The sequence below is a fragment of the Lampetra fluviatilis genome, chromosome 20 (genome assembly GCF_964198595.1).
Source record: "Lampetra fluviatilis chromosome 20, kcLamFluv1.1, whole genome shotgun sequence".
NCBI classification, from domain to species: Eukaryota; Metazoa; Chordata; class Hyperoartia; order Petromyzontiformes; family Petromyzontidae; genus Lampetra; species Lampetra fluviatilis.
The window spans coordinates 10,449,207-10,476,701 of NC_136294.1; the positions used below are offsets into that span (position 1 = coordinate 10,449,207).

General features: G+C 53.0%; 1 protein-coding gene across 6 annotated transcripts in view; it reads right to left on the minus strand.

Annotated features, from left to right (window-relative positions):
- The window catches only part of HMCN1 (hemicentin 1), a 267,719-nt gene that overhangs the window by 17,374 nt on the left and 222,850 nt on the right, over positions 1–27,495 (minus strand). For 5 of the 6 annotated variants that reach the window (XM_078865602.1, XM_078865601.1, XM_078865600.1 and 2 more), the window contains exons 81-102: positions 26,356–26,493; positions 25,507–25,641; positions 24,605–24,919; positions 23,477–23,667; positions 22,288–22,501; positions 21,011–21,145; positions 18,910–19,100; positions 17,660–17,741; positions 16,551–16,823; positions 15,529–15,699; positions 15,069–15,239; positions 14,066–14,236; positions 13,150–13,320; positions 12,176–12,346; positions 9,585–9,755; positions 8,210–8,356; positions 7,149–7,286; positions 6,065–6,186; positions 5,241–5,478; positions 3,394–3,456; positions 2,295–2,414; positions 793–927 (exon numbers count right to left, since the gene is read on the minus strand). In XM_078865602.1, the coding sequence (XP_078721728.1) occupies positions 793–927; positions 2,295–2,414; positions 3,394–3,456; positions 5,241–5,478; positions 6,065–6,186; positions 7,149–7,286; positions 8,210–8,356; positions 9,585–9,755; positions 12,176–12,346; positions 13,150–13,320; positions 14,066–14,236; positions 15,069–15,239; positions 15,529–15,699; positions 16,551–16,823; positions 17,660–17,741; positions 18,910–19,100; positions 21,011–21,145; positions 22,288–22,501; positions 23,477–23,667; positions 24,605–24,919; positions 25,507–25,641; positions 26,356–26,493 (3,663 nt within the window). Of the gene's footprint in view, positions 1–792; positions 928–2,294; positions 2,415–3,393; positions 3,457–5,240; positions 5,479–6,064; positions 6,187–7,148; positions 7,287–8,209; positions 8,357–9,584; positions 9,756–12,175; positions 12,347–13,149; positions 13,321–14,065; positions 14,237–15,068; positions 15,240–15,528; positions 15,753–16,550; positions 16,824–17,659; positions 17,742–18,909; positions 19,101–21,010; positions 21,146–22,287; positions 22,502–23,476; positions 23,668–24,604; positions 24,920–25,506; positions 25,642–26,355; positions 26,494–27,495 lie in introns of those variants that run through there. The other variant, XR_013637801.1, reaches the window with a different exon arrangement.

Here is a 27,495-nt window from a genome sequence, read left to right on the forward strand (position 1 = left end):
GTAACAGGCATTACATTACTAGACAATGGGGCAATTCAAATTCCGTTTTCTGGGAATGCATTGAGATAATCTGGGGGATGAAGTCCTCCTCCAATGCGGCATGGCCAGACCACAAAACCACAAAGCAGCATGAGGACATCAGAGGCTGTCTGGGTGAACTACACTGCCCCGTCTACTGCACAGCTAAGATCTGGCACCCTACTTTGATGTAAAATCGTTCTGCCCATTGAAGAGTGGTTTACGCAGGTAACGTTTTGACACAAATGATGGTGTGGCTGGTGAATCCTTTGGTCATTGAAGAAATGCTGGTCCTGGCTGCACGGGAGTATCACAAGGATCGTGGGCTATTTACAATACAACAGATACATGTGTAAGACATTCCCCCATGACTGAACATCAAACATTTTGTACGAGATCAATAAAGTTACTGAAATAATTCCTACAACATTCCAGTGTCTGAACCACACAAGATCGTCCAGTGTCGAAAAGAAACACGTGACCACCTCGTATCTACACAGCACACGACACTCACAGTGCGTGAGCCACACACCCCAAGACCCTCAAGTGCGTGAGCCACCGCGCTCCACAGTCTCCGCGAGGCTCCAGGCTGCCCGGGCCAGAGTGGCACGTGTCGCCCCGCTTACTCCATCGGTTAGTAAAGAAAGCCCCGGGCCCGTTGTGTGGACTGCTCGGCAGGGGGGGGGGTGAAATTATCCCTTTAACTCCCCCCCACCGCCCCCTCGCCCCCTCCCTCTGGCGTCTGCGGCGGGGCCTGCGGGAGCGGTCGCTCACCCTGGCAGCTGGCGCCGTCGTGAGTGCGGCGGAAGCCGACCCCGCAGCGAACGACGCAGCGGAAGGAGGCCATGAGGTTCTCGCACTCCTGGCTGGCGGGGCAGTTGTGGCCGCCCAGGGCGCACTCGTCTATGTCTGCAGGGAGGCACGGCGGGGGGGGGGGGTGAGAGGGGAGGCAAGGGGGGGCAAGGGGGGGCGGGGGATGGGAGGGGAGGTGCACACGGTTTTTCTGATGTTAGCAGAGACCCAATGCTAAATGCAATACAATGGTAAACGTGCTATTTTTTATCACAGTTGGTGGGCACAGACTCTAAAGGCCCAATACACCGCAGGTTTAATGTCTAAGTTAATTATGTTTACAAAAACCGAGCAAGGTTATCATAGGAACTTTGGAAAAAAGACGGACGGGAGGGAATGTCAAAGTTGAGCCGAACGAGGAAAGATTAAGAAAGAGAGGTGTTGTGACTTGGAGGGTGGTGAGTGGGTGGGTGAGTGAGTGCGTGAATGAGTGCGTGAGTGAGTGCGTGAATGAGTGGGTGAGTGAGTGGGTGAGTGAGTGAGTGGGTTAGTGAGTGGATGAATTCGTGAGTGATTGAGTGGATGAGTGGGTGAATAAATGAGTGGGTGAGAGAGATGATGATTGAGTGGGTGAGTGAGTTGGTGAATGAGCGGGTGAGTAAGTGAGTGATTGGGTGAGTGGGTGGGTGAGTGGGTGAATGAGTGGGTGAGTGAGTTGATGGGCGAGTGGGTGAATGAGTGGATGGGTGAGTGAGTGGGTGATTGAGTGGGTGAATGAGTCGGTGTGTAAGTGGTTGTAACCTGCAGAGTTAGTTGTTGAACACAGTTTAGATGAGATGAAACAGTCAGTCTGGTAGACTGAATCATCGGCATGGGTGAAGAAATCAATGAGTGGGGGTCACTGCAACAGTAGCTACGGTAATAGTAACCAAAAGAAGAGCAGACATGGCGTGAAATAAATCACGTAAATGTGCATACCTTCTCTGACAGAGATCAGAAGAAATGTGAAAATAGCCAAAGAGTAGAATGGAATTAAAGCTGAAATTTGCACAAATGAACACAGGGAGATGAATGCCTGAAATATTATAATAATCCGTCCAAGTGAGCTTGGAAAGAGAACACATTTGTTTAACACGTAGGCTTTCGCGGCAAATATTATCCATAATAGAGGTTTTAGGGTTAGATCGCGTAAAAATAAATGTCATTAAAATTGACATTTATCCCTCTATTTAAGAGAGAAACAGGAAGATTTCTCCACAAATCTGGCTGTCGCCTGATGAGGCTGATTGTAATTACCGTTGAAACGTCGTACTCAAATTGTAAACGTTGTGCGTTTCTGTCCAATACACAACCGGTGTGCCGTACTAGTAACGAACTGGCACGTTTTGTTTACGTGTAAACCCCTTACTAATTGGCTGTGTCGTGTGTGGTGGAGGGTTTAACGGCACATTTACGTTGGCGCAATCTAACACAAAAAACGGTACCTTGGCAGGTTCGGCCATCGGCCGAGATGGTGAGGCCTCGCGGACAGGAGCAGTAGTAGGTGCCCACGGTGTTGTGGCACGTGTGCGAGCATGGGTTGCTCCCCGCGCACTCGTCCTCGTCTGTAGAAGCGGGGTGACGCACACACGCACGGACAGAAGATTGTAGCCTTCAACAGACGGTTGGGACAAGTGCCGCTAGCGAGCACCTAGGAAGGCCGGCATGGTCGCACGATGGGGTGGGTGGCCAGCAACCACCCCCCCACCTCTCGTGCTTACGTTTACACACTGCACCAGGTACTCATTTCAGGCTGAGCTAACCTAGGGGAGGCCCGGAAACGGCTCCAAAAATCGTTATTGGTGTTGGCCATGAGCGGGAATCCAATTCGGATCGTCCGGTGCATAGCACAGCACGCTAACCACTACACTACCCCGCCCCCCCGTCACAAAGACAAAGATCCCCCGTATAGCCTCAACAGACATTTGGAGCTGGTGCTGTTAGCGAGCTCCATTGAAGGCCAGCATGGCACACGAGGAGGTGGGTGGTCAGCACCACGCCCGGCCGCCTTTGTCTCCCTAGTGGGGATGTTTATACACCGTACCAGGTACTCATTTGAGGCTGACTAGGCCTCGGGGGACCCAGGACCGGTTCAGGTAATCAACACTGGGTGTTAACCGTGAGCGGGAATCAAATTCTGGTCACCAGGTTCGTAATGCAGTGCGCTAACCGCTACACCACTGCTCCCCATGCACTCGTACCCGGACTTGCGCACACACACACAGTTGCAGAATTCACGCAGCAGAGATGCAGATGCATAGCCAACAACTTGCAACGCGATTGCAATGCGATTGCAACGCGAACAATAAAGGTGTGCAATGTTGATTTGAAGCTTTCGTGACTGCAGGAATCCATACTCTTTTGTTCTTTCGGTAAAGTCACGTGGGTAGAAAAAATAAATAAAATAAAAATAACAAATCGCAACGTTTCGATCGCAACACAAGCGTTTGTTTTATTTTATTTTTCTACCTACGTGACTTTACCGAAAGAACCAAAGAGTACGTGTCCAATGTTCTAAATGCGCACGCAGCGCAGGTCGCTCACCAACACAGTACGGTCCCGTTGTGTCCAGCGAGAAGCCCTGGGGACACTGGTTACTCCGCTCCCCTGCGGAAACACCAACGTGCATGTGGAGTCATGAGTAGCCAAGTGAGCAGCAACGTAAAATTATACAGCCCTTGAGAGTGAGAGTGACGGGTGGCGATCATCTCCTGTTCACAGCACTGAACCTCCGATTCGCACCTCCGATTAGTGATCGCGGTTGGATACGTATGGTTGCGAAAGAAGTTCAATATACATACGTAAATGAACCAGTCGTGGAAATGTCGCATTCCTATGACGGGGGAAAGTCTCTCCATTAGACAACCACTGCTGAGTCAATCCCAAACCAAGATTTGAGCCTTGAACACACACAAACCTCATTGAGTTTCAAGACTTGTTTTTTCTCCCCACAGTGCTGGTCGTTGACATCGTGGGAGCACAGAAGTATAGCACAACAATGCATTTCCCTGGACTGCCCTTCTACTGCCAACCACGTAGCCATGGAGCCTCGAACACCCATCATGTGTGGTGGTTGCCCATCTCAAGCAAGCACTTTCCAGCACCATCTCATCCAAGAGGGATGAACACAACCCCAGTGCTGGTTTGCGCAATACACATACCTTGAATTATGACCAATCATGTTATAGTTCACCGATGATTGCTCCAATCTAAATAAACATTCTGATTTGTTCAGCAATGACAATGGCCCTGCATTAAGACTGTGGAATCGCCAGCCACTGTTGGCTCGGGGCTAGCAACGGTGACGAACGCCGCCCTATATTCGTCTGAGCAGGGAGATCGTTTGACTCTGCATCCCTAACGCTCGTGCCCCACAGCTAAAATCACCCGGGGTTCGATTCCTGACTCGGGCGCCTTTCTGCGTGTGGTTTGCAAGTTATCCCCTTGTTCCGCGTGGGTTTCCTTCCTCCATGTTCTCCGGTTTCCCTTCATAACTAAAACACACGTGAAGGGTAAGTCGTGTAAAGATTTTCAAATGCCAAATATAAACCTTTTGCACACAGTACTTGTGGCAAACCATGCAAACAAACATGCTCCGATAATATATTGCATTGTCTTTGAAACCGATTGGCTTACACCAGATACAGCCTTATTTCTGGCCTCATCTCTCACCAGCGTTAGACCAAAGAATTCCACAAGTACGTTTGGTTAATGCAGACTTGATTCTGAATGTGGGGGGAAAAACCGGAGGACGCAGAGAAAAATGCATGCGACCAGGGGGAAAACGTGCAGACTCCGAAAATACAGCATGCGTCAGGGTCGAGATCGAACTGACCGACCTCTTGCATACCAGGCGAGGGAGATAACATCTCGCCAACGAAGCACCCTGACCAAGAACATTGAAAAGAGATCTACTCTACACAGAGTGTACATATCTTCAGATGTGTTGCCAACTTGACATCAAGTTAATCAAGGACGAATGCAATGTTTTAAGTTGGTGCTGACTAATTTATATACAGTAGTGTCCGTTCTCAAACGTTACTACACAAGCAAGTAAAGTATGTTTTTATTAAAGGATGCTCGTATAAACGTAAGAGCCCACAAGTATTAATTAATTAATAGCTTCTCGTGTACACCTTGCCAGGTGGTAACGGTGAATCCGACTGAAGACACGTTTTTGCAATCACTTGTAAAGTTTTAGTGGCAGCCACACGTGCTCAGTACTACGCCTTGGCTACATAGCGCAGCATATGCACGGGGCAACCACGTGCACATGGTAGCCGTGGCTATAGCCTTAGCATGTTCAATTACGCTGCGTGGTTATCGCTGCGGCCATCGCTCGCAGGGCGGTCATGCGCCCTGCCCCGCCCATGTGGGCCGCGGTGACTGACCCTTGGCGATGTGCGCGTGCAGCGAGTAGGAGAGGCGCTCGCTGCGCGGGTCGTAGCGGGCGCCGGCGTCCGTCACGTGCAGCGTCTCCACCAGGAAGGGCATCTTGCCGAGGGCGCCGTCGTAGAGCACCGTGTGGTTCCACGAGTAGGGGATGGTGGTGCCGTCCACCGTGTAGAGGCGTGTCGAGTGGGCGTACAGCTGACCCGGCCCCGTCTGGATGTAGTCCTCGTTGTAATCCTGCGAATCCGTCGAACAACAATGATGAAAATCGAATGAAGTGTAACATTTTAAAGTGTAACGTCGCCGCCGCGGCAGAGCGTTCGCTCGGTCTCGTAGAGAGACGACGACCCAGAGGCGTGAGGAAAAACCACAACCCAGGTGTCGGCAACCTAAATAACTTAAAATCTAATTCGATAAAAAAACCCACTATATTTTAAGATCCGTAATGGTAGCTAATAAAGAATGTCGGCAGGCACCCCGGAGCTGTGGGGTGCCTGCCGACCCCTGCCTCAGTCGCTGCGGTTTTGTGGCTTCTCACGGTGGCGAAAGAAGTTCAACGTACGTACGTACGCACAGTTGTTGTGCGTACGCACGTACAACAATTGTGCGTACGCACGCACAACAACTGTGCGTACGCACGCACAGCAATTGTGCGTACGCACGCACAACAATTGTGCGTACGCACGCATAACAACTGTGCGTACGCACGCACAACAATCGTGCATACGCACGATCAACATTTGTACACACGTGCGTACAAATGTTGATCCTGTTAAACGTTGGACCGAAGCGGCTGAGCGACAAGGACATGAGCGCCGGTCACCTTGAGGGCAACGTCGGCGGAGGCGGTGACGGACGGCAGGTAGCCGCTGAGCACCACGTCGAGCAGCAGCACGCCCTCCGAGTCGACGCCGCGCGCCACGTGCGACATCTTCACCACCTCGCCTGCGATGCGCGACGACAGTGATGAGAGCGATGATAGTGGCGACGGCAGGGACGACAGTGACGACAGTGATGACGACAGTGGCGACAGTGGTGATAGTGGTGACGGTGGTGACGGTGGTGATGGTGATGACAGTGGTGACGGTGGTGACGGTGGTGATGGTGGTGACGGTGGTGACAGTGGTGACGGTGGTGACGGTGGTGATGGTGGTGACGGTGGTGACGGTGGTGATGGTGACGACAGTGACGACAGTCACGACGACAGTGACGACGGTGACGACAGTGACGACTTCGACGCCAGCGATGAGAGCGACGACATTGACAACAGCGACACCGGCGGCGTTTGCAGCCAGGGGGGCAAAAGGGTTCGAGAGCCAGGACAAGGGTGGGCCACAGACCTGTCAATTGTCAGGGCAAGGGTGGCGGGAGAGATGGATCTTTGACATTTGATTTTTTTGTTGAAAATGTGCCGATGTCACATCATCGAATGGGGAGATTACCGTGGAGATGAGTTTCAAATGCTTCCCGAATGCGTAATCCTTTGGCCGAAATTGAAAATTTCCCTGACTGGTCAATTATTGTAATACGAATTAAGAGTGTAATGCACTTAAGGCATTATATGCATCCGGCTACTGGCTGCTAGAGTTAATTACAGGCCCAGGAGGAGAATCAAAAGTCAAAAGAGCAGGGGCAGCAGAAGGGTTAAAAGCCAAAGGTAGCAGTGGAAGAAGACCTGAGCGTTTAGGACAGGGACTAGGGCCAGAATTGAACGGCAGGGTCAGGAGAAGCGCTAACAGTCAACGCAGGGGCAGCAGGGGCAGCAGGGGCAGCAGAGGCACCACGAATGAGACCACCGCGTCGCAGCGTGGCCCTGGGCATCGTAAACGCGGCAGGCAGGCACGGGAGGGGGGGGGGGGGTGGCGGGGGGGGGGGGAACGCATCCATCACCGGCGGCCAAGCCTCACCCGTGGCGAACTCGACCTGCGTCTCCCGGCGGAAGAGCCCGTTGGTGAGCGTGTAGCCGTTGACGGCGCCGCCCACCTCGCGCGCCGTCGCCCAGTACACGGGGGACAGGATGGACACGAGCTTGCGCATGGCCGGCCCTGGCGGCGAGAACGCAGACGGGAGTCATCGCTGCCGCCGCCGCCGCTGCTCCTGCTGCGGCATCGCTACGGTTGCAGCGCTCGATTCGCATCATGAACATCAGAAGTTCGAATCCCACACAAGTCCTTCGACACTCTGGGATCGATAAAGTAGCAATTTGTGGAAAGTCAATGTTGGTTGTGCTGTGTAAAGGATAGCCCAAGCCATGGGAATGTGGAATTTCTACCGATGGTTACGAACTGCAAAAAATTGCCGAACCCAAAATCATAGGTCTGTGATTCATAATTAAGTTTCTTTTCGGTGAGATTGCGTTGGTATAATGCCATTTATTTTTTACTATAACCCTCCAATAGCAGGTTATTGGAAGCACTGGAGTAGCTATCGAGTGTGCAGGCGGTGGAACTGCACCAGGGCCCACGGTCCAGAGTGGCCCAGGTGCCCGGCTATGAAGTGTGAGGAAACTGGAGAGGGCCCTCCCCCCTTTTCACCACGGTTAATTGCTCCCACCATGTGCCACTGGCACTGACCCACACTCGCTCACAATCAAGAAGCTCGTCTCTTTCCACGGGTAAAGGTGCAGCCCTGCAACTACTTTCCCACGCCATTGCTGGCAGAAAGGTCACTCCAAGAATGAAATTCGGTCCGTTCTTCCAAGCTGGCCAAACATCACGGAAGAAGTGGGAGCGCCCGGACTTTACTCCGCCACGCGCGACCTGCCGATCGACTAATTATGACATTAGCGATTTACGTCGAGCGGTGCCAGAGCCTGGGGGATTTACGAAGCTCACCGATCGTTCGAACTGCTGCGCCAACGGCAGCACGCCGCCCTACCGCCGCGATGGCCAAACGTCACCGTTGCTGTCGTTACACACGCGTGCGTGTGCAGTGCGTGCACCGCGAGCCGTAGTCGTTGGTGGCGTACCGACGGCCCGCGGGACGTTGCCGATGTGGCCGTCGATGACGCGCACGCCCTGCCCGCCGTCGCTCACGTTCACGTGCATCAGCGCCATGCCCAGCTCCACGTCGTTGAGGGTGCCCACCACGGAGCCGCGCGCGCGCTGCGGGCCGCCTGTGGAAACGTATTTGTAACATATCAACGATCAATTCATCATCGGGCAGCTCAGAGTCACTTCGAAGTCGTCTCGCGGCACGTGTCGAACGTGGGAAGCGACTCCGAGCTACTGCGTGTGTGCACGTGTGTGCATGTGTGTGTGGGTGGGGGACGGAATTCCAGGTGGCAGGCGTGGGGTAGTGGAGACCCGACGGTCACGGTCCATGGTTCGCGACGACGGGCAGATTGGGGGACGCGTTGCGGTGGACACAGCGTGTTTTAGATGGAAGGTGTTATTAACTAAACTCGTAGACTTTCGCAACCAATAACATCTATAATACAGTTTTTTTTGGGTTAGATCGCGTAAATATATAAATGTGTCGTTAAACCCGCCACCACTCGACACGAAACAGGAGGATTTCTCCACAAATTTGGTTGTCGCCTGATGAAGCTAGTTGGAATTACTGGCGAAACGTCGTCCTCAGATTGTAAATGTTGTGGCTTTGCTCTCCAACACACTGTTGTGCTGGACTAGTAACGAATTGGCATGTTCTGTTTATGCGACAAACCTTAATAATTGGCTGTGTCGGGTGGTGGCGGGTTTTAACGACACAATTATATATTTACGCGATCTAACCCAAAAAAAACGCATTATGAATAACTACACTCTTAAACTATAATTTTTCTTACCAGGTAAGGCCCACTGAGCTATGTAGCTCTTTTTCAGTAGTAACCTGGCCACAAATGATATCCCAATCAAGCGGCCTATTGTGTGGAAATTTATAGCAGCAGCCAAATACTCTAAACGCACGTTTCTAAATGTGAAGGGAAAAACTGGAGGACCGGGAGAAAAATCCACGTGACCACGGGGAGTACATGCAAACTCCAGATATACAGGCATTGTCTGGGTAGGGATCGAACCCATGACCTCCTGTATACCAGGCGAGATAGTTAACATCTCGCCACCGTGGCGCCCTAACGACGTCGCCCGGTGTGACCTGATTAGAGGGGTTGAGAGGGGTGCCCTTTCAAATGTGTTGAGATGAGACGGTTCCGGCGCGCCGGAGGGTGCCGCAGAAAAGTCAAATTGCGATAATTATTTTGAGTTGAGTTCGTTGTCCTTCCTCCGCACCCCCGTGTTTCACGGTTGGCTACATACGGTGCAAAAGAAGTTCAACATACATAAGTACATTATTATTATCATTACTGACGCCGATGCCACTCGCTCGCTCGCTCACTCACTCACCGGGGCACGGCTGGCTGTTGCACTTGGCCACCTGGCTACCATCGCCCTGGCAGGCCCTCCCTCCGTGGGTCGGCGCCGGGCTGTCGCAGCGCCGCACGCGCTCCTGCTCGCCGCCGCCGCACGATGCTGAGCAGGGGGCCCACGCTTGCCAGGGCCCCCAGCTCCCGTCCACTGCGGAGCGGAAAACGTCGACGTCACCGGTCGAAAAATCCGCGAACACGTGCACGGGCCTAAGGCGTGGCGTTGGCAGGCCCCTCCTCTGCTCTTGCAAGGAGGCTTCAGGTGCTATGGATTTAAATGGGCGACAAAATTATCGAGGTGGCCACAGCTGCCTTCAGTCGGTGATATCTAGCTCGGAAAATTACAAAAGAGGGGAGTATACATTTATTTGCTTATTTTATTAAATTACAGCCAGTCATTTTGAAGTGATATTTTCTCTCCTACTACTTGGTGCTAGTTGGGTGGTCAGCGCAGCTATAAGGCAATAAAATAATTAATATTCTTTTAGGGTTAGGCCACTTTGCTGAACAGGACCCTGCGGGGTGGGCTGGTAGGAACGAACAATTGAATGGCTATAATAAAATGAAATGGCAAAAAATGGCCGCCAATAAGTGGATGCCCCGTGGCCCCGCCCTCCACCCACGTAACCCCGCCCCGGCCATCCGTGGTCCCGCCCCATCTCGGTGTCCCCGCCCCCAGCTCATTGCCCCGCCCCTTACCGCCGTAACCCCGCCCCAACCCCGCGTAGCCCCGCCCTCCACCTCGTGCCCACGCCCCCTGCCAGCGTTGCCCCGCCCAGCCCCGCGTAGCCCCGCCCCCTACCGCTGTAGCCCCGCCCAATACACCCCTAGCGGGGGAGAGATTCCCAGGCCTGGCTCTAGGCTGGAGAGCCGCCGACGAGGAGGGGGTAGGGAGTTGTTTTTAATGTAAAAGCTTTAAATGTAAATGTTTCTATTAAAAAACATCAGGGAATGTAACATTGTTAAACATTAACTCCCTTTCACACACGCGGGGGTACGATACGAAGGGAGAGTTTGAGGCCTAGGTCTAGGCTTTAGGCCTAGCTGTAGGCTTTAGGGCGCCGTGAGTTAATTTTTAATTTACCTGTTTTTATTATTTATGTAAAAGCTTTAAATTTAAATGTTTCTATTTAAAAGCATCAGGGAATGTAACATTGTTAAACATTAACTCCCTTGCACACACGCGGGGGAACGATACGAAGGGAGAGTTTGAGGCGTTGTTCGAGGCTTGAGGCCTAGCTGTAGGCTTTAGGCCGCCGTGAGTTAATTTTTAATTTAAATATTTTTATTATTTATGTAAAAGCTTTAAATTTAAATGTTTATATTTAAAAGCATCAGGGAATGTAACATTGTTAAACATTAACTCCCTTGCACACACGCGGGGGTACGATACGAAGGGAGACTTTGAGGCCTAGTTCGAGGCTTTAGGCCTAGCTGTAGGCTTTAGGGCGCTGTGAGTTTTTTTATTTAATTTCAAAGTTTTAATTAAAAGCTATCTCAGGGAATTATAAGGGAATGTTACACGTGTTTAGCCAGGAAAGCCTAATTAATTTAAATGTTTTAATTAAAAGCTATCTGAGGGAATTATAAGGGAATGTTACACTTGTTTAGCCAGGAAAGCCTCACAGAGTCTAAAGGTTTTTGTAGGGTCATGCCAAGTGTTTGCAGTAGGGGGCGATGTTGCTACACGGACGGACGGACGGACAAACGGACAGACGATATAATCTATTGTAGGCTGGTCCACTTCGTTCCTACCAGTATAATTAATTTACTTATTTATCCAGGAAAACCACACTGAGTTGTAGAACTCTTTTTAAGGAGTGTCCTGCTATTGTTTTTTTAAAATTTCAAGACATTTTCAGCCAATTAATAATGAGTGTTTATACGTGTGGGAGGAAACCGGAGTGCCCGGAGAAAACCCACGGGCGCAAGAAGCAACACTCGATCCCCGTAAAGATGGAAACAGATTGCAATGAGTCCATTTGCTGTACTGCCTTCGCCTGGTGAGCCAGGATGTGGCACCAAGTGGTAGTTTTATGACAAAACTGTTGTCATTAACCCTCCACCACCTGACAGGATTGTCACGTTGAGAAAGACATATTTTATACCGTGCCAATATACTCCTCCACACCGGTGGCCGGAGACTGTTCATGATGGAATCTACCGAGCTATCCATCTGTGAAAAAAAATCTATCTGTGAAAAAGAGTTTCACAGCTCATCGGATTTTCCCCAGGATTAATAAAGATTCAGAGATTTATGATTCGGAATTCAACATGAACGTATGGGGTTTTCGCTCAGGTGAACGCGGAAATCGGGCGAGGCCGCCCCCCTCACCTGACTGTTGAAGAAGCCACCGTGACATCCCCAACTGCCGTGAGAGCACGGGTCATTTCCCCATTTCCCTGCGAGTCGTGGCATTGCTGCTATTAATACGTTAACTATTTCTCGGTCGTAGCCAGGCACGATTTACAAATGACAGCCAGTTGGAAAACCAGCCGTACCGCGACTTGCATGGGGCTGGCACGGCTCGGGTGTGCCAGCGGATAAAGGGTTAAGAGCGTTGCCCGTACCGGCGCACGGCTCGCCGTGGCACTGCTGCATCTGCGAGTCGGAGCCCACGCACGCGCGGCCCCCGCTGGCGGGCCTCGGGTTGTCGCACGTGCGGTGGCGTCGCGCCTGGCCTCCGTTGCACGAGCGGCTGCACGGGCCCCAGCCGCTCCACGGGGCCCAGTTGCCGTGAACTACCCCGGCGGGGGAAGAGAAGAGGGAGGAGAGATCGCGCGGTGGTAAATCTGGGACAATTTGGCACAGGTGCTCAGGATGGGATGTGACGATTCGCCGAGTCGTTGGTTAGAATTGACTAGCTTCAGTTGCTCCTTAGCCGCGATGGCTGTGTACACTCTCGACCGTGTATAATAAAAGATATTAATTCATCAGATGCACCTTCAATAATGATAATAATGCAATTTATCATGCGTGCACAATATGTGGCGGACGCGAATGACCGTGACTCTAACGCGCATAGACAGGCTGCATGCAGAATCAGCCTTCTCGGGTTTCCACAAAATTGCAAGCGCCACTTGTGCACACAATGGCTGGGCCATGTGCCATTTTTGGCAATAATAATAGTGGACTAGATGCTATCTGTCTGCACATTCCACCACAGGGCTGTGATACTTTAAGTTGTAAATAGAATAACAAACGTCCTTTAATCAATTGATCGTCCGATTCTTGAGCTCATGTTAACTGAAAAACGCCATCATCGCCTCGAAGCGTCGTCGCCATTATTGCCTCGTCGCCGTCCTCATGTCGTCACGTCATCGCATCATCGCCATCATCACCGTCATCGTCGTCATCGCGTCATTGCCATCATCACGTCATCACCGTCATCGCGTCATCATCATTATTGCCGTCATCGCGTCATTGCCGTCATTGCGTCATCGCCGTCATCGCGTCATCACCATCGTCATCATCGCCGTCATCGCCGTCATTGCGTCATCACGGTCATTGTCGTCATCGCCGTCATCGCGTCGGCTAAACACACCGGGGCAGGGCTCGCTGTTGCAGAAGTCGACGTGGATGTCGCTGCCCTCGCACGAGTGACCGCCGTGTTGGGGCGGCGGCTCGGAGCAGGAGCGCGAGCGCTGGCGGGAGCCGCCCCCGCACGACACCGAGCACGGGCCCCAGCCGCTCCACACGGACCACTTCCCGTCGACTGCACACGCCGCGCGAGGGGCGGGGGGGAACGCACGCACGCGTGTTGTGAGCGGTGGACGCGCAGTTGCCCGGACGCACGCGCTGCTGAGATTCTCGCCCGAGCCTTCCTCGCAATCGGGACTCGAATCCTGAAACTATCTGCTCTATGGCCTCCCCTGACCCCCCCCCAAATCCCACATCTCCAAACGCCACACGTCCAAGATGCTTCTGACAGACTCCTCAGCCGCACTCTCATCTCTCCAATTGCTCCCAATCACGACTCAAGATTATGTCCCCCAGTGGCAATGTTTACACATCCACCACTCATCTGAGGCTGAGTTGACCTAGGGAAGGCCCAGAACCGGTTCAGATAATCATCATTCGTGTTTGTGGCCGTGAGCGGGAATCGAGCTTGAGTCGCTGGGTTCCTAGCACAGCAGAGCTAGCCGCTAGCTGCACTACTGCCACACACATGCACACACAGGCACGCACAAAAGGATACAAAGATCCCCCCTATAGCCTTAACAGACTGTAGGAGCAAGTGCTGTGAGCGAGCACCTATGAAGGCCGGCACGGCACACGAAGGGAGTGGGTGGCCAACACCATACCCAGCCGATGTTTATAGCACACTGCACCAGGAACTCATTTGAGGCTGAGTCAATCTAGGGGAGAACCGGTTCAGATAATCGTCACTGGTGTGCAGTGCGCTAACCGCTACACCACCGCTCCCACAGACACACACGCACAGCTTGCCACGGCCTCACCTGGACACTTGCGGGCACTGCAGACCTGCGTCTGGGTGTCAGCGCCCGGGCAGCTGGGCCCGTCGTATGCCGGAGGGGGCTCGTTGCAGAGCCGCAGGCGCGTCTGGGAGCCCTCGCCGCACGCGGCGCTGCACACGCCCCATGGCTGCCAGGCTCCCCAGTTCCCAGCCACTGCAAAAGCAGTCGAGGGCCATGCGACCACGGGTCACATAGTCATGAGTCACATAGTCATGAGTCACATAGTCATGAGTCACAGGTTCACGGGTCAGGGGTCATGCGTTCATGAGCCACAAGATCGCGAGTCACATGTCCATGAGTCACAAGTTCATTAATCACAGGGTCACGAGCCACGTGAGTCACGCGTTCAAAAGCCACAAGATCGCGAGTCACATGTTCATGAGTCATATGTTCATGAGTCAAACGATGACAAGTCACACACGCAATAGCTACGAGATCATGGGCCACGTTCTAACACCGGTGATCGCGAGTCAAGGACTCACGAGGCATGCGTTGATGAGCTATAGGCAATGAGGCCATCACCACAAGCCACGGACTCGCAAGCCACACGTCAAGAGACAAGTCATGCCTTCAGGAGACGTATTACCGTGCTCCGCAGATGTTGTGAGTGCTATGTATATACATCGTAGATTCTTGTCACACGTAAGCATTGATGCCACATAGACCTACGATTAGCACGGTTGGCTACTTACAGTAAGAAAGAAATTCACACGTAGATACAGAGCCACCTTTGTGACGGGTCTCTGTCTTTATTCCTGTTGCTCCGTGCCCCCTTTACCATTCCTATTCTGCTGTAATGTGCACTATTGCTTATTTTATTGAGGGTGATTTTGGCACGTAAAATAAAGACAAATTGATTGATGATTGTTTTTTTTAAGGCATAGTAATTTACTGGACATCTGTGAAAAAGAGCGTCATAGCTCATCAGATTTCTCCAGGATTAATAAAGATTCTGATTCTGAAAACCGACATGAGCGCCACGCACCGGGGCAAGGCCGCGCGTTGCACAGGATGCGCTCGAGGGGGCGGCCCTCGCAGGCCCGGCCGCCGTGCTGGGCCGGCGGGTTGCCGCATGTGCGCGTGCGCGTGCGGTTCCCCTGGCCGCAGGAGCGCGAGCACTCCTCCCAGGGGCTCCAGTCCGACCAGCCGCCGTCCACTGCGGTGGGAGGAGTGGAGGGGTAGAAGTGACCGTGATGTGAGCGGTGGGGTGAGTGGTTAAGTGAGCGGTGAGATGAACGGTGGGGTGAGCGGTGATGTGAACAATGAGATGAGTGGCGAGGTGATAGATAGGGTGAGCGATGCGGTGAGTGGTGACACGAGGGGTGGGAGGCGAGCCGTGGGGGTGAGCGGTGATGTGAGCGGTGGAGTGAGCAGTGGAGTGAGTGGTGGGGTGAGCGGTCTGGCCGAGCGATGGGAGGCGAGCGGTGGGGGTGAGCGGTGCATACCTGGGCAGGGTCGGCTGGCACAGGGGCGGCTGTCGGAGGCGGGGCCGGCGCACGGCCGCCCCCCGTTGGCCGGGATGGGGCTGTTGCAGACGCGCACCCTCTCCTGCAGGCCCTGGCCGCACGATGTGCTGCAGGGGCCCCACTCGAGCCACTCGGAGAAGCCGCCGTGAACTGCACGGTGCAGACACAGGAGCCACGGCACGCGGTCGCCCCCCTCCCGTCAGCTGGCGTGGGCGTTTGCAAAAAACGTCGAATTGGACTTCAACTTTTTTTTTACGATCTGCGGATTTTTACTTTAAATTTAACACGAAGGAAAATAAAGTGGCACTGTAGGGCGCACGTATGTTGGAAGAGCAAAGGGCTTTTTTACGATGTGTAAAGTTGATTCACATGATTGCTTTTTAGAATATAGAAATAGATAAACGTATCATGGATGCAAAATAAATGTCTTTCACATCCATTGTTTTGTCCTGCTAATGACGGCTCTGCTAGGGTGATCTTATAGATTAATAATCTTCATGGCAAGCTTGTAAACAGCTCAGACTCAGCTTGCAGCCAGCTCCAATCTAGCCCATAGACATCTGGCAAGCCTACCCAGCTTCATTCCAGATCCAGCCCAGATAGAGACGGGCCAGAACCAACAAGGAGGAAATTCGCAGCCTGCCCAGGGCCCAGCCCAGCACCAATCACTGAATCGCGCGCGTTCAGATGCGCCTCTGCGGCCGTCTGGAACGCTCTTCCTTCAAATATTAGGAAGTCACTGGAGCAATGCGCTTTTAAATCATCTAGATTGAAAACTCATTTCTCTAGAACTTCTGTTCAGTTCCTCCGCACCTCCGATTAGTAACAGTTGGCTAGGTACGGTGCGAAAGAAGTTCAACATACGCACGTACACACAGTCCAGAACGATCTCAGAGCCATCCTGGCACAGCATATTGCTTTTTATGGTGGCGTGCGGAGAAGTAGAAGAGTGTGAAGTAGTAGAAGGAGTGCGCGTTCGAGCGCGAACTTTCACACCCGACCTTGCACGGTGAGAGTTGCGCGCACGAGCGCGGAGCCCATGAGGTTGCGCGCCACGCACTCGTACTCGTCCGTGTCATCCTTGCGCGCCGGCGCCAGGCGCAGGGACCCGTCGGGCGCCACCGTCACGCGCCCGTCGAGGCGCAGCGGCCGACCCCCGCGCCGCGTCCACTCGACCGCTGGGGGGGGCTCTCCGTCGGCCGAGCAGCGCAGCGCCGCCACGCTGCCCGCGTCTACCACGGTGTCCGTCGGCTCCACCGAGAAGGTGGGAGCTCCTGCGCGAGCGCGCGGGGGCAGGGGAAAGAGAGGGAGAAGATGAGACGAGTGGCGATCCCGCGGCGGCAATTTTTTCCTGGCCGTGCTGTAAAGCTCCCCGGCGTTTTCCAGTTCATTTGAAGCAGCTCGCAGCGCGCGGAGCGAAACGTCGGACGTCGTGCCCGAGCAAATCTGGCTTTTCAGAGTCAGAATCCTTATTTTAATCTGGAGGAATCCGATGACCTAATAAGCTCTCTTGATTACAGGTGGTTCAGTAAACAATACAGGGTGCACGATGCGAAATCACATAGGAGAGCAATTCATGCCGATCACCGGGTTGTCCGGGAACGGGAGAACTCACTTTACTCATGCGAAGCGATGGGCACGGTTTTAGAACTGCAGTTTAGCCAAAACCAACATTTAATATGGTGGTATATTGTGTGTGCATTCATTGGTTACTGGGCTTAAACCATCAACTCGCTACACTTGAGAACCCAAGAGTGGCTGCCCGAATTAAAACCCAGCATCTGAGCAGGCTCAGAGCTATAACCTCTGAACCACACGGGAATGTAATTTATTGCTGGTTTTCATTGTTATTACAATAAAATTCTGCTTGTGCTATCAGCCTCCTGTCATTTATACCACCAGCTTAGGCCGACTAATTGTGACCAACGCCAGAGCTCATCTCAAGTACGGTTTTTGTCACAATTTTGACAGCTGAGGACGAGCACAATCAGCAAAAGACCCGAAAAATGCTACGAACAGCCTCTCCGTCACGCGCATGAGGAGTCGTTCCGAGCGTCCGCGGTGCGATTGCCGCCGCGAGCGCGACGGTGTCGGTGTCATCGCCTCTCACTCTGCAGCGTCAGGGTGACCATTCTCTGCACGACTCCGGCGTCGTTGGTCGCCACGCATTTGTAGTCGCCAGCATCCTCGTTCTGTGCATGGACACAAGGAGACACACACAAACATATATACATACAGTGGTACCCCGGTGTTATAGGCTTCTCAGCATGCTGGGCCAAGTGCGGTTTGCGAGCACCTACGAAGGCCGGCACGGCGCACGAGGGGGTGGGTGGCCAGCACCAAAGGGGGGGCCCTCTTTGTCTCTGCATGTTTACTACACATCACACCAGGTCCTCATTTGAGGCTGGGTCGACCTAGGTAAATCGAATTCGGGTCGCTGGGTTCGTAGCGCAGCGCGCTAATAGCTACACTACCGCTCTCCACTACTTACATACAGAGACAAACATACGTACATACACACACAAACACGTACCCATATATCCATCGTGCACAATTCGATTCGAGAGCCAAGAAGCTGCAATGTCAGAGTGGAATTCACCATTTATTTACAGAAGCAGTTTTAACCACTGCACCATTCTGTATCAATATAGTTTGGTAATAAAAAAAATAGCTCCGACTTAAATTATTGGGGGTTGTGTTCTCATTTAAAACGCTAGGCCCCACTGTAGCGAAATATTAAATCACTCGCTTGGTATGCAGGTGGTCGGGGGTTTGATCCCGACCCTGAATCCTGTATATTTGGTTTTTGCATATTCTCCCTGTGGTCGCGTGCATTTATCTCTGGGTCCTCCGGTTTTTTCCTTCCACATTTAGAATCCACATCAGACGTTTAGAGTATTTGGCTGCTATACATTTCCATGCGGTAAGCCACTTTGTTGACCTATCATCATCATCACAATCCATGGGGAGAGAGCTTTGTAGGTGTCCACTGGGCATTTTTTCATTTGTTTCCACTTTCCTCTTTGTCTTATGCCAATATGCTCAAGTAGTGCAAATATTCCTGGCACCGATCTGTTATGTCGTCCAGCCATTCTCTGCTTGGTCTTCCTCTCTTTATGGTTCGTTCCATTTTGCCGAACAACAACAACGCAATTTTTATTTCCCTGTTGTTGTCCCTCCTACTACACAATGCGTCCAAATAGTGCCAGTTCCCTTCTCATCACTGCCTGCATCAGGTTGTCTTCTTCATATGCGCAACCTTTTCTTACGCCTACTCGTTGGGTCAAAATAAAATAACAAAATAGTTTATTTTATAGTTTAGTACCGCGCCGGGACCCCGGGGGTCGCTCGCTCACTCACCACCGTGCCGTAGATGGCGAGCGAGCCGTTGCTGAGCTGGCGCACGCGGTTGCCCACTGTGACGGGCACGCCCTGCTTGTTCCAGCGGATGACCGGCGCTGGGTCTCCCCGCACCTCGCAGTTCAGGATCGCGTTACCGCCCAGGGGTTCGATGCGATTGGTGATCACGTCCCCGTCGAAGATGGGAGGCTCTGCGCACGGGTCAACGGATGAGAGCGCGTGCCCCGTCGAAGTGATGTTACTGTGTCTCTGCTCAAACGATGGGTGGTGATGGCGCTCGGTTTCCACCGATCGCGACCCTGAGATAGTGATGATGGACTTCCCACGTTCCCATGGTGGGGATCAGTCTTGCCACAGGATCAAGACTGCCAGTAATTCACCTATTGTCGGCGAAATCATCCCCTGACCGGGATTTAAACTCACAACTGTCCAACTGCGATCCAAACGCTCTAAGAACCAAGCCACCCGGATAGTTTATGCTCAGCGCTTTTGTCAATCCACTGCTGGATGAGAGCCCCCACCCCACCCCCATGCGGTGTGGGTCACGTGGGTAATGTGACCGTATTTTATGCCGTTCAATGAGAGCGAACTGACCGTTCCCTATCATGGACGACTGGCTATATACGTTCGCACGAATGCAACCGTGTCCCGGAATGAAAGTCCATTTTGTTCAGCTAGGAGAGACTCCCCGAGAATCGAGGCATCCTTCAGAAGGATCCCGCTTCTGAAGTAAAAAACAATTCCTGCTTAAACAGGTCCACGCGCGGAAGGCGGCGTGCCCCACCAGGGAGGGACGACACGTACTGAACTCCACATAGAGAGAGAGATGAATAACCAACTGGGTGCACTGCTTTCTACAGACCATTCGAGGTGCAATGCACGTTGATTAGAAGAGGTGCAAGCAGATTGAGAGGGATTCAGTGGATGGGCAATGATTTGGGTGGATGAGGAGTTGTGTAGGTGGCTGGGGAGTGGGGCCGGTGTGTGAGAAGTAATTCAGGTTGATTGGGAGGGATGCTGACGGATGAGAAGTGATGCGGGTGGATTGAGAGTGGCGAAGATAATAATTTCAACGAGGGACGCACACAGTCTGCACTCACTCTCGTGCAGAGAGAACGACTCGGAAGCGCGAAAACCCACGGAAAAGCAGGACGACAGTCACGTGATGAGTCGGTGACAGCAACTGCCCAAGCTCTGCGGTCCTCTATACATGAAGGTGTTATCAGCCAATCAATGAGTGTTTACACGTAGGAGGAAAGTGGAGCACCTGGAGATAACCCAGGCGTGCAAGGGGGAGACACACTATCCCATACAGACGGAACAGGTGGAGTGCACATTTCTGCTCTGCTGCCGTCTTATGACGTTCCAGAGGTACACTCCCTCCTTGACGCCAAATGGGAAGGGAGTTTCACGACATTTGTGCCATCGACCAACCCTAGCTACTACCTCCACAGTGCTGGATTAGAGGCTACGTGCAGCAGCATAGCCACCACCATCCGTCTAAATGATAAAAGAGTCGCACGCTAGAATGGAGTTAACGGTGATGACGTTGTCGTTACGCGGGCCCGGCTATACACTTATGGTGACCACGCTTGCCAGCAGAACGCGGGCCCCTTTGCGTGGAACAACACCCAAATGCTAAAAAACCCACGAACAGTAAATATCTCGAGTTTTACCGCTTCAACCCTCATCTTAACCCTTTTCCATTATGGATGTCTGCAAGTTTCATTGTGGGTCCCGTTCACCGGCGAATCTCAGAACACACAAGCGGTTCAGCCTTCATTTTATTTAGAGAGGCCATCGTGGCAATGTTTTTAAAGACATTGTACTCACCGCAGAGAATTGTAGTGACACGACCGCACTCTATTATAGCTGGCACCAAACTGTGCCACATGCCCTCCCGTCATGGCCTTTTGGGAGCCTCGATACCGATGAAGTTTTTATATTTTAGTTTTTCTTCCGGTTCCGTTCCGATAACGTACACGTGCGTCATGGAATCGGAACGGGAAAGAGTTAAATGTCCACGTCGCGATGAGGTGGCACCGCTGTGCGTCACTGGAGGTGTTTTCGAGTGTCAACGGTGCATCGTGACCGGTCGCACCTTTGACGTAGACGGAGCCCAGCGCCCTCACGGAGCCCACGGCGCTCGTGGCCGTGCAGGTGTACGTGCCGCCATCTGACTTGGAGACGCCGTCGACCACCAGCTCGCTGCGCCCGCTCGCGCTCGAGGGCGTCACTGAGTCCCGAGGGAGAGGAGATGGCGGAGAGAGAAGAACGCGCAACGAGGCGAGCTGGTCAGGTGGCACAGAGGTCAGGGTGACGAGCCACACCCTGCGTATATTCTGGGTTTGTGGCATAAATACAGATCTAAATATCTGATGGGTCAACGAAATAATTTTTTATTTTACCAGGTAAGGCACAACGAGCTATATAGCTCATTTTCAGAAGTGACCTGGCCGCAAATGATAGCTCATCGAAGTGGCTTATCACGTGGAAATTTATAGCAGCCAAATCACTCTAAACGAAACGTTTCAAATACTCTAAACGCATATTTTAATTCGATACAGCATCGTCATTCATGCAACATGCATCTCACAATGGCTGTGGAACCACAGGCAAGCTGGAAGGCTGCCAGGCGGTGAGCTGGTGCCAACAGCTGCTCCGCAGATCTCTGTGTATTGCATCCCTGTCAACTCATACGGTTTAGCCGTATTCTTGTACAGGGAAATTGAGTTTTCAGGTCCCTATGGCGTACAGCCATTTCAATACGGGCAACACATGTTTTGTTGTCTATTTATTTTGTGTGTCTCCCTTGTGATGGGACTTTGTAGGATGTTGAGATTTATAGGGGGCACGGGGTGACCAATAAGGTCTGAATTGGTCTGTAACAAGGTAGGCACTGATAAGTAGTCGACAGGTAAGGTATTGAGATGTTTCCAGCCAATTAGTGAATGCTATTTATGCATGTGCGAGGAAACTGGAGCACTCGGAGAAAACCCACGCATGCGAGGGGGTAACGCTCGATCCCATGCAGAACAGACAGGCAAAATCAGTCTACACTTTCCTGCACTGCATTCCACTGGTTTGATATGATTACAGTATAGCCTATCGAATTTGTATTTTTGCTTTTTGAAGTGGCGCATCGCCTACTGAACTGGCTCGTTGCCTACTGAAGTACCTCAGTCCCTACTGAAGTACCTCAGTCCCTACTGAAGTGCCTTACTGCTCTCAAAGTGGTCTCATCGCCCCATCACAGGAGTCTCATTGCCCAGCCGAGTGGCTGATGGCCTACGCAAGTGGCCAGCAGAGAGAGGGGGGAACCGCGGCGGAACGCGGCGGCGGAACGCGTTGGCAGCGCCGGCTGAGCGGGCCATCTACCCGGCAGGATGTTGTTGTTGAAGGACCACGTGATGCTGGGGGTGGGGATGCCTGTGGCGGTGCAGCCCAGCACGAGGCGCTCGCCCTTGTTGAGCGAGACGTCGCCGGGCAGCTCGGTGAACGCGGGCGGCACGTGCACGCTCACGAGCATCGCGCGCGAGTCCCTGCCCACCGCATTCACCGCCACGCACGTGTAGTCGCCCGCGTCCGCCGGCTAGAGGTGGGGGGGGCAGGGGGGGGTACGCACGAGTACGGTGAAGCGATCGCGGTCATGGACAAACGGATTGCTTGGCGACGCTCGCGTTGGCAGTGGTGCGCAATGTATGTCTGTATGTACGTTAAACTTCTTTCGCACTGTACGTAGCCAACCGTGCTAATCGGAGGTGTCGGGTGAAGGATAAAAAAAATAAACACGAAAAATAGTTATCAAGAAATGAGTTTTCAGTCTCGAAATCACAAGGCCTCAGGACGTAAGTTAATAAGCACCTCCTTAGAAGTAAAGAAAAAAGTATAATCGGTGACATTTCAGGCAATGACCTTACTTCGTCAGAGCAAATTAGTGATAATGAAGTGAAAGTAGCGGTTAGGACAAATACCTCTTCAAGACGGGCACTGCCGAGCTGCAGGGGCGCTGGACCAAGAGCATTCATGTCGAGTTTGTATCGTACAATTATAAGCAATTGAATGGAAGTGTTGTTCTTTTAATGTACTGTACATGTGTGTACATGTACAGTACATCGGCTTTGCAGGTTAAAGGAGAAAATTCACGTGCCCCTTCGATATGTTATATGTGCATTCGGGGAGTAACAATTCACCACCCCCCTTTTTATTTGGTTACATTTTTACTGTTTCGTTTGCATTGTTTATTAGTCGACAAAGATCTCCAGTATAGCCTGTAACAGACTGTTGGGGCAAGTGCTGTTAGCGAGCACGGCACACGAGGGGGTGGGTGGCCAACACCACGCTTAGCCGCCTTTGTCTCCCCAGTGGCGATGTTTACACATCGCACCGGGTACTCATTTGAGGCTGAGTCGACCTAGGGGTGGGCCAGGACCGGTTCAAATAATCGTCACTGGTGTTGGCCGCGAGCGGGAATCGAACTCGGGTCACCAGGTTCCTCCCACACACACACAACGCGCGCACGCGCACACACAACACGCACACACAACACGCGCATATGCACACCCACCGTCGCCTTCTCCAGAGCGAGCGTGCCTCCCTGCAGCAGCGCGTACTTTCCGGGCGTATCATGCAGCGCTCGGCCCTCCCTCTCCCACGACACCGTGGGCTCGGGGAGGCCGTCCACGGCGCACGTCAGCTCCAGCCTCCCGTGCTCCAGCACGGTGAGCTGGGCCGCGCCCTCACGGACACTCGGGGGCACTGCATCGACCGGGGCGGGGCGAGGAGGGACGTGGCAAGTCAGTGGCAACCGGCGTGTGAAGCACAGCCCATTGGTGGACGCACGCGGTGGTCCTACCCCCCCCCCCCCTTCATAGGGGCGAGTAGCCCCTATGAAGGCCGGCACTGTGGCACACGAGGGGGTGGGTGGCCAGCACCGCGCTCGGTCGTCTTTTTCTCCCCAGTGGCGATGTTTACACACCGCACCAGGTTCTGATTTGGGCTTACCAAGTGGAGGCCCAGGACCGGTTCAGATAATCGTCCCTGGTGTTGTCCGTAAGCGGGAATCGAGCTCAGGCTACTGGGTTCGTTGCGCAGCGCGCTAACCGCTGGACTACCGCTCCCCACGCAGGCATGTACAGGTTTGTGCAGGCATGTACAGGTGTTAATTTACACCTGTACATTGTCAGCTTGCTCCTCTCTCTGTGTGCCGTTGTGATGTCTGTCTGCTTGTATGTCTGTCTATAGTTTTTTCTAGTTAGATTTTTGTTGCTATTTCTTTTATGCCTGATGATGATTGCTTGTGTTGCAATCGAAACGTCGCAATATGTTATTTTATTTTAATTTATTATTTTATTTTTAGACGTGACTTAACCGAAAAGAACCAAAGAATGTACAGGTGTGTGCAGGCATGAGCACACGTGTGTACAGGTTTGTGCAGGCATGTGTAGGCTTGTACAGGCATGAGCACACGTGTGTTCAGGTTTGTACAGCAATGTGTAGGTTTGTACAGGCATGAGCACACGTGTGTACAGGTTTGTGCAGCCATGTGTAGACGTGTAGAGGCATGAACACACGTGTGTATAGGTTTGTACAGCAATGTGCAGGCGTGTGCAAGCGTGTACAGGTATAGACTAGCGTGCACAGGTGTGTGCAGTCACGCGCCACAGGGGGACGCACGGCGAGAGCTGCGTCTCACCGTGCACCACGAGCTTCGTGTGGGAGCTCGTCGAGCCAGCCGCGTTGGCGGCTGTGCAGGTGTAGCGGGCGGCGTCGCTGCGACGCGCGAAGGCTATCTGCAGCGCGCCCGAGGCGAGCACGCGCCTCCGCACGGCCGCGCCGCCCTCCCCGCCGGCACCAGCGGCAGACGAAGGGGCCTCGACTCCCAAAGGCCGCCCGTCCTTGAGCCAGGAGATGACCGGGCTCGGAGAGCCCTCGGCGTTGCAGGGCAGCGTGACCGTCCGGTCGGCCATCACCACCAGCTCGGCAGCGTGGGGCAGGATGGAGGGCGGCACTGCGAGAGGGGGGGCAGTGATGGCTGACGTCGTTAACCTGCCACGTAACTATTTTAACGGTTTTTATTTTGCCAGGTAATGCGCCACTTGGCTATGTAGCTCTTGTTCAGAAGCGACTTGGTCACAAATGATAGGTCAACGAGGTGGCTTGTCGTGTGGAAATTTACAGCAGCCAAATAATACTCTAAACACGTGGCGATGTTGATTCTAAATGTAGAGAGAAAAACAAGAGGACCCGGAGAAAAAAACCACGCGATCACAGGGTGAACGCGCAAACTCCAAATATACAGGCTATCCCTCTGCTTCACAGCGGAAGTTGCCGAGTCCCGACCACGACTCGCAAGTTTGTTAATCTGGAGACATCAACACTGCAATCACGGCAGAGGATGGCTCGTTTGTGAAACGCAGCACCTATCACAATCAGCCTTGCGCTGTAAGAACGGCGTGAACGCCAGACTGTGTAGCCAATTGCTATCATCGGGGGGGGGGGAGAGGCGGGCGAGGATCAGCGGGAGACTCCGACGTTTGGTGGTGGTGGTGGCACGAGGCCACCCCGTGCCACGCGCGCCCTTTCTCTCTCTCTCACCTTGCACGCGGAGCTTCACCTTGCCCAGGGCGGTGCCGGCTGGGTTCTGGGCCACACACATGTAGGTGCCTCCGTCCTCCACCGCCGCCCGGGCGATCTGCAGCCCTCCGCTGGGCAGCACCGTGAAGCCCTCTCCTAACGGCACACGCGCGCCGCGGCGGGCAGGGTGGCGTCAACGGCCGTGCCCACTTAATCGGAACAATTATGATAATCGATTTTAACAATGGAAATACGGTCCATGGCCTTTATCCAGGAAAGCCTCGCTGAGTCTCAAGGCTTTTTTTCTTCTAGCGAGCAGGGCACAGCATTGGGATGCTTGGGTAATTCATCGTCGAGTGCGTCCATGCATGCAAGGGGAAACTGGACAGCCCGAGGAACACCCGCAGGCACGAAAGGGGATGACAATCGAAAACCCATGTTGGCTCATCCACGTCCTACTTGCTGTACTGCTTTTCAAAGGCCACCTCATGGCTCTGCGGGAGGTCACATGCATGAGGCATGTAATGATCTCGACATGATTCACAAGCCCTACATTTAATGCCCCGAATTGCCAGTGTGCGCCACCATATTGTGCCCCGGTCTGGATCAGACCCGGACCAGAGCGGTAATCCATGGTCCAGACCAAAAATTGGTACCACCTAAAGTAGCAATGCTTTAGTAGTACTGAATTTTATATACATGTACGGTGAATAAGACATAATGATTTGGTAACCCACTCAGTTCAAATGGTTATGACATAACCCACTGCTATTGGCCACAGAAAGAAATTGGAACCACTTAAGTTCTTCCACCCTACGTGGTACTGACAAGTGCTCCCATGGACGATGATGATCTCTCGCGCGACCGTACCGCTCGTGATCACGTTGATGCCCTCTCGCTGCCAGGTGATGGTTGGCTGAGGCGTCCCTCTGGCCTCGCATGGCAGGGTGATGTGGTAGTTGACAATCACCTCCATCTGGGACGGCGGGGCCTTGATGACCGGAGCCTCTGAACGACAGAAAACAAAAAACTCGACCGTGACTCCCTCTGAGGCCTTCAGCAATCGGCTACAACAGTAGCTACAGCTGCAGTCACAGCTAAACAAAAAAACTCAAGTTTAACATTTTTTTACCAGATAAGGCCCACTGAGCTATATAGCTCTTTATCAGAAGTGACAAATGATAGCTCGACGAATTGGCTTATCATGCGGCTATTTGCAAATACACTAAACGCATGATCATGAATATGGAGGGAAGAGAACCCGGAGACAAATCCACATGACCACGGGGAGAACATTCAAACTCCAAACATATGTAATGCGGGCGAAAGCGACCTTCCGGATGTGACGTCACGAGGAGGCGGAGCCAGGTGACGTGGGTGAAAGGTAGGGGGTCCTTAAGCGGGTAAACCGGAAGGAGAAGGCAGTCGGGGTGTGAATGGAAAGGTGTGGGGCCACGCGGGCGTACGAGCCGAGGGGGCACCGTCAGAAGCGGGAGCCAACCCTGGGAACAGTAGGGAGCTACTGGGAGGTGTAAAGCTGCAGATAGAGATAGGCAGTAAGGCTGTGTGTGAGGGGCAGCGGGGTGGCTGCCAAGAGTCGCAGGAGCGACGAGAAGGCGAGACAGCACGAGGCTGTCAGAGCTGCAGCAGGAACAGCCAAGGAAGCTGTGTGAGAGTACAGCAGCGGAGCTGCTGTGGGGCTGCAAGAGCGACAAGAACAGCAGCGGGGCTGCTGATGTGGACTGGAGTGACATCGGAACCAGCACAGAGAGAATAAGAGAGACAGCCGTGTGGGAACGCAGTACGGACCGAATAAAGGACACTGAGCCAGAGATCGTGGTCAAGTCTTTTATTACACATACAGGCATCAGGGTCGGGATCGAATCCACGTGCTCCTGTATACCAGGCGAGGTAGTTAACATCTTGCCACCGTGGTGCCCAAACTGGTTAGCAGAGGAGCTGAGGGGGTGGGGGGGGGGCAAGGGTATAAAAATAAGCAGAGATAACAGC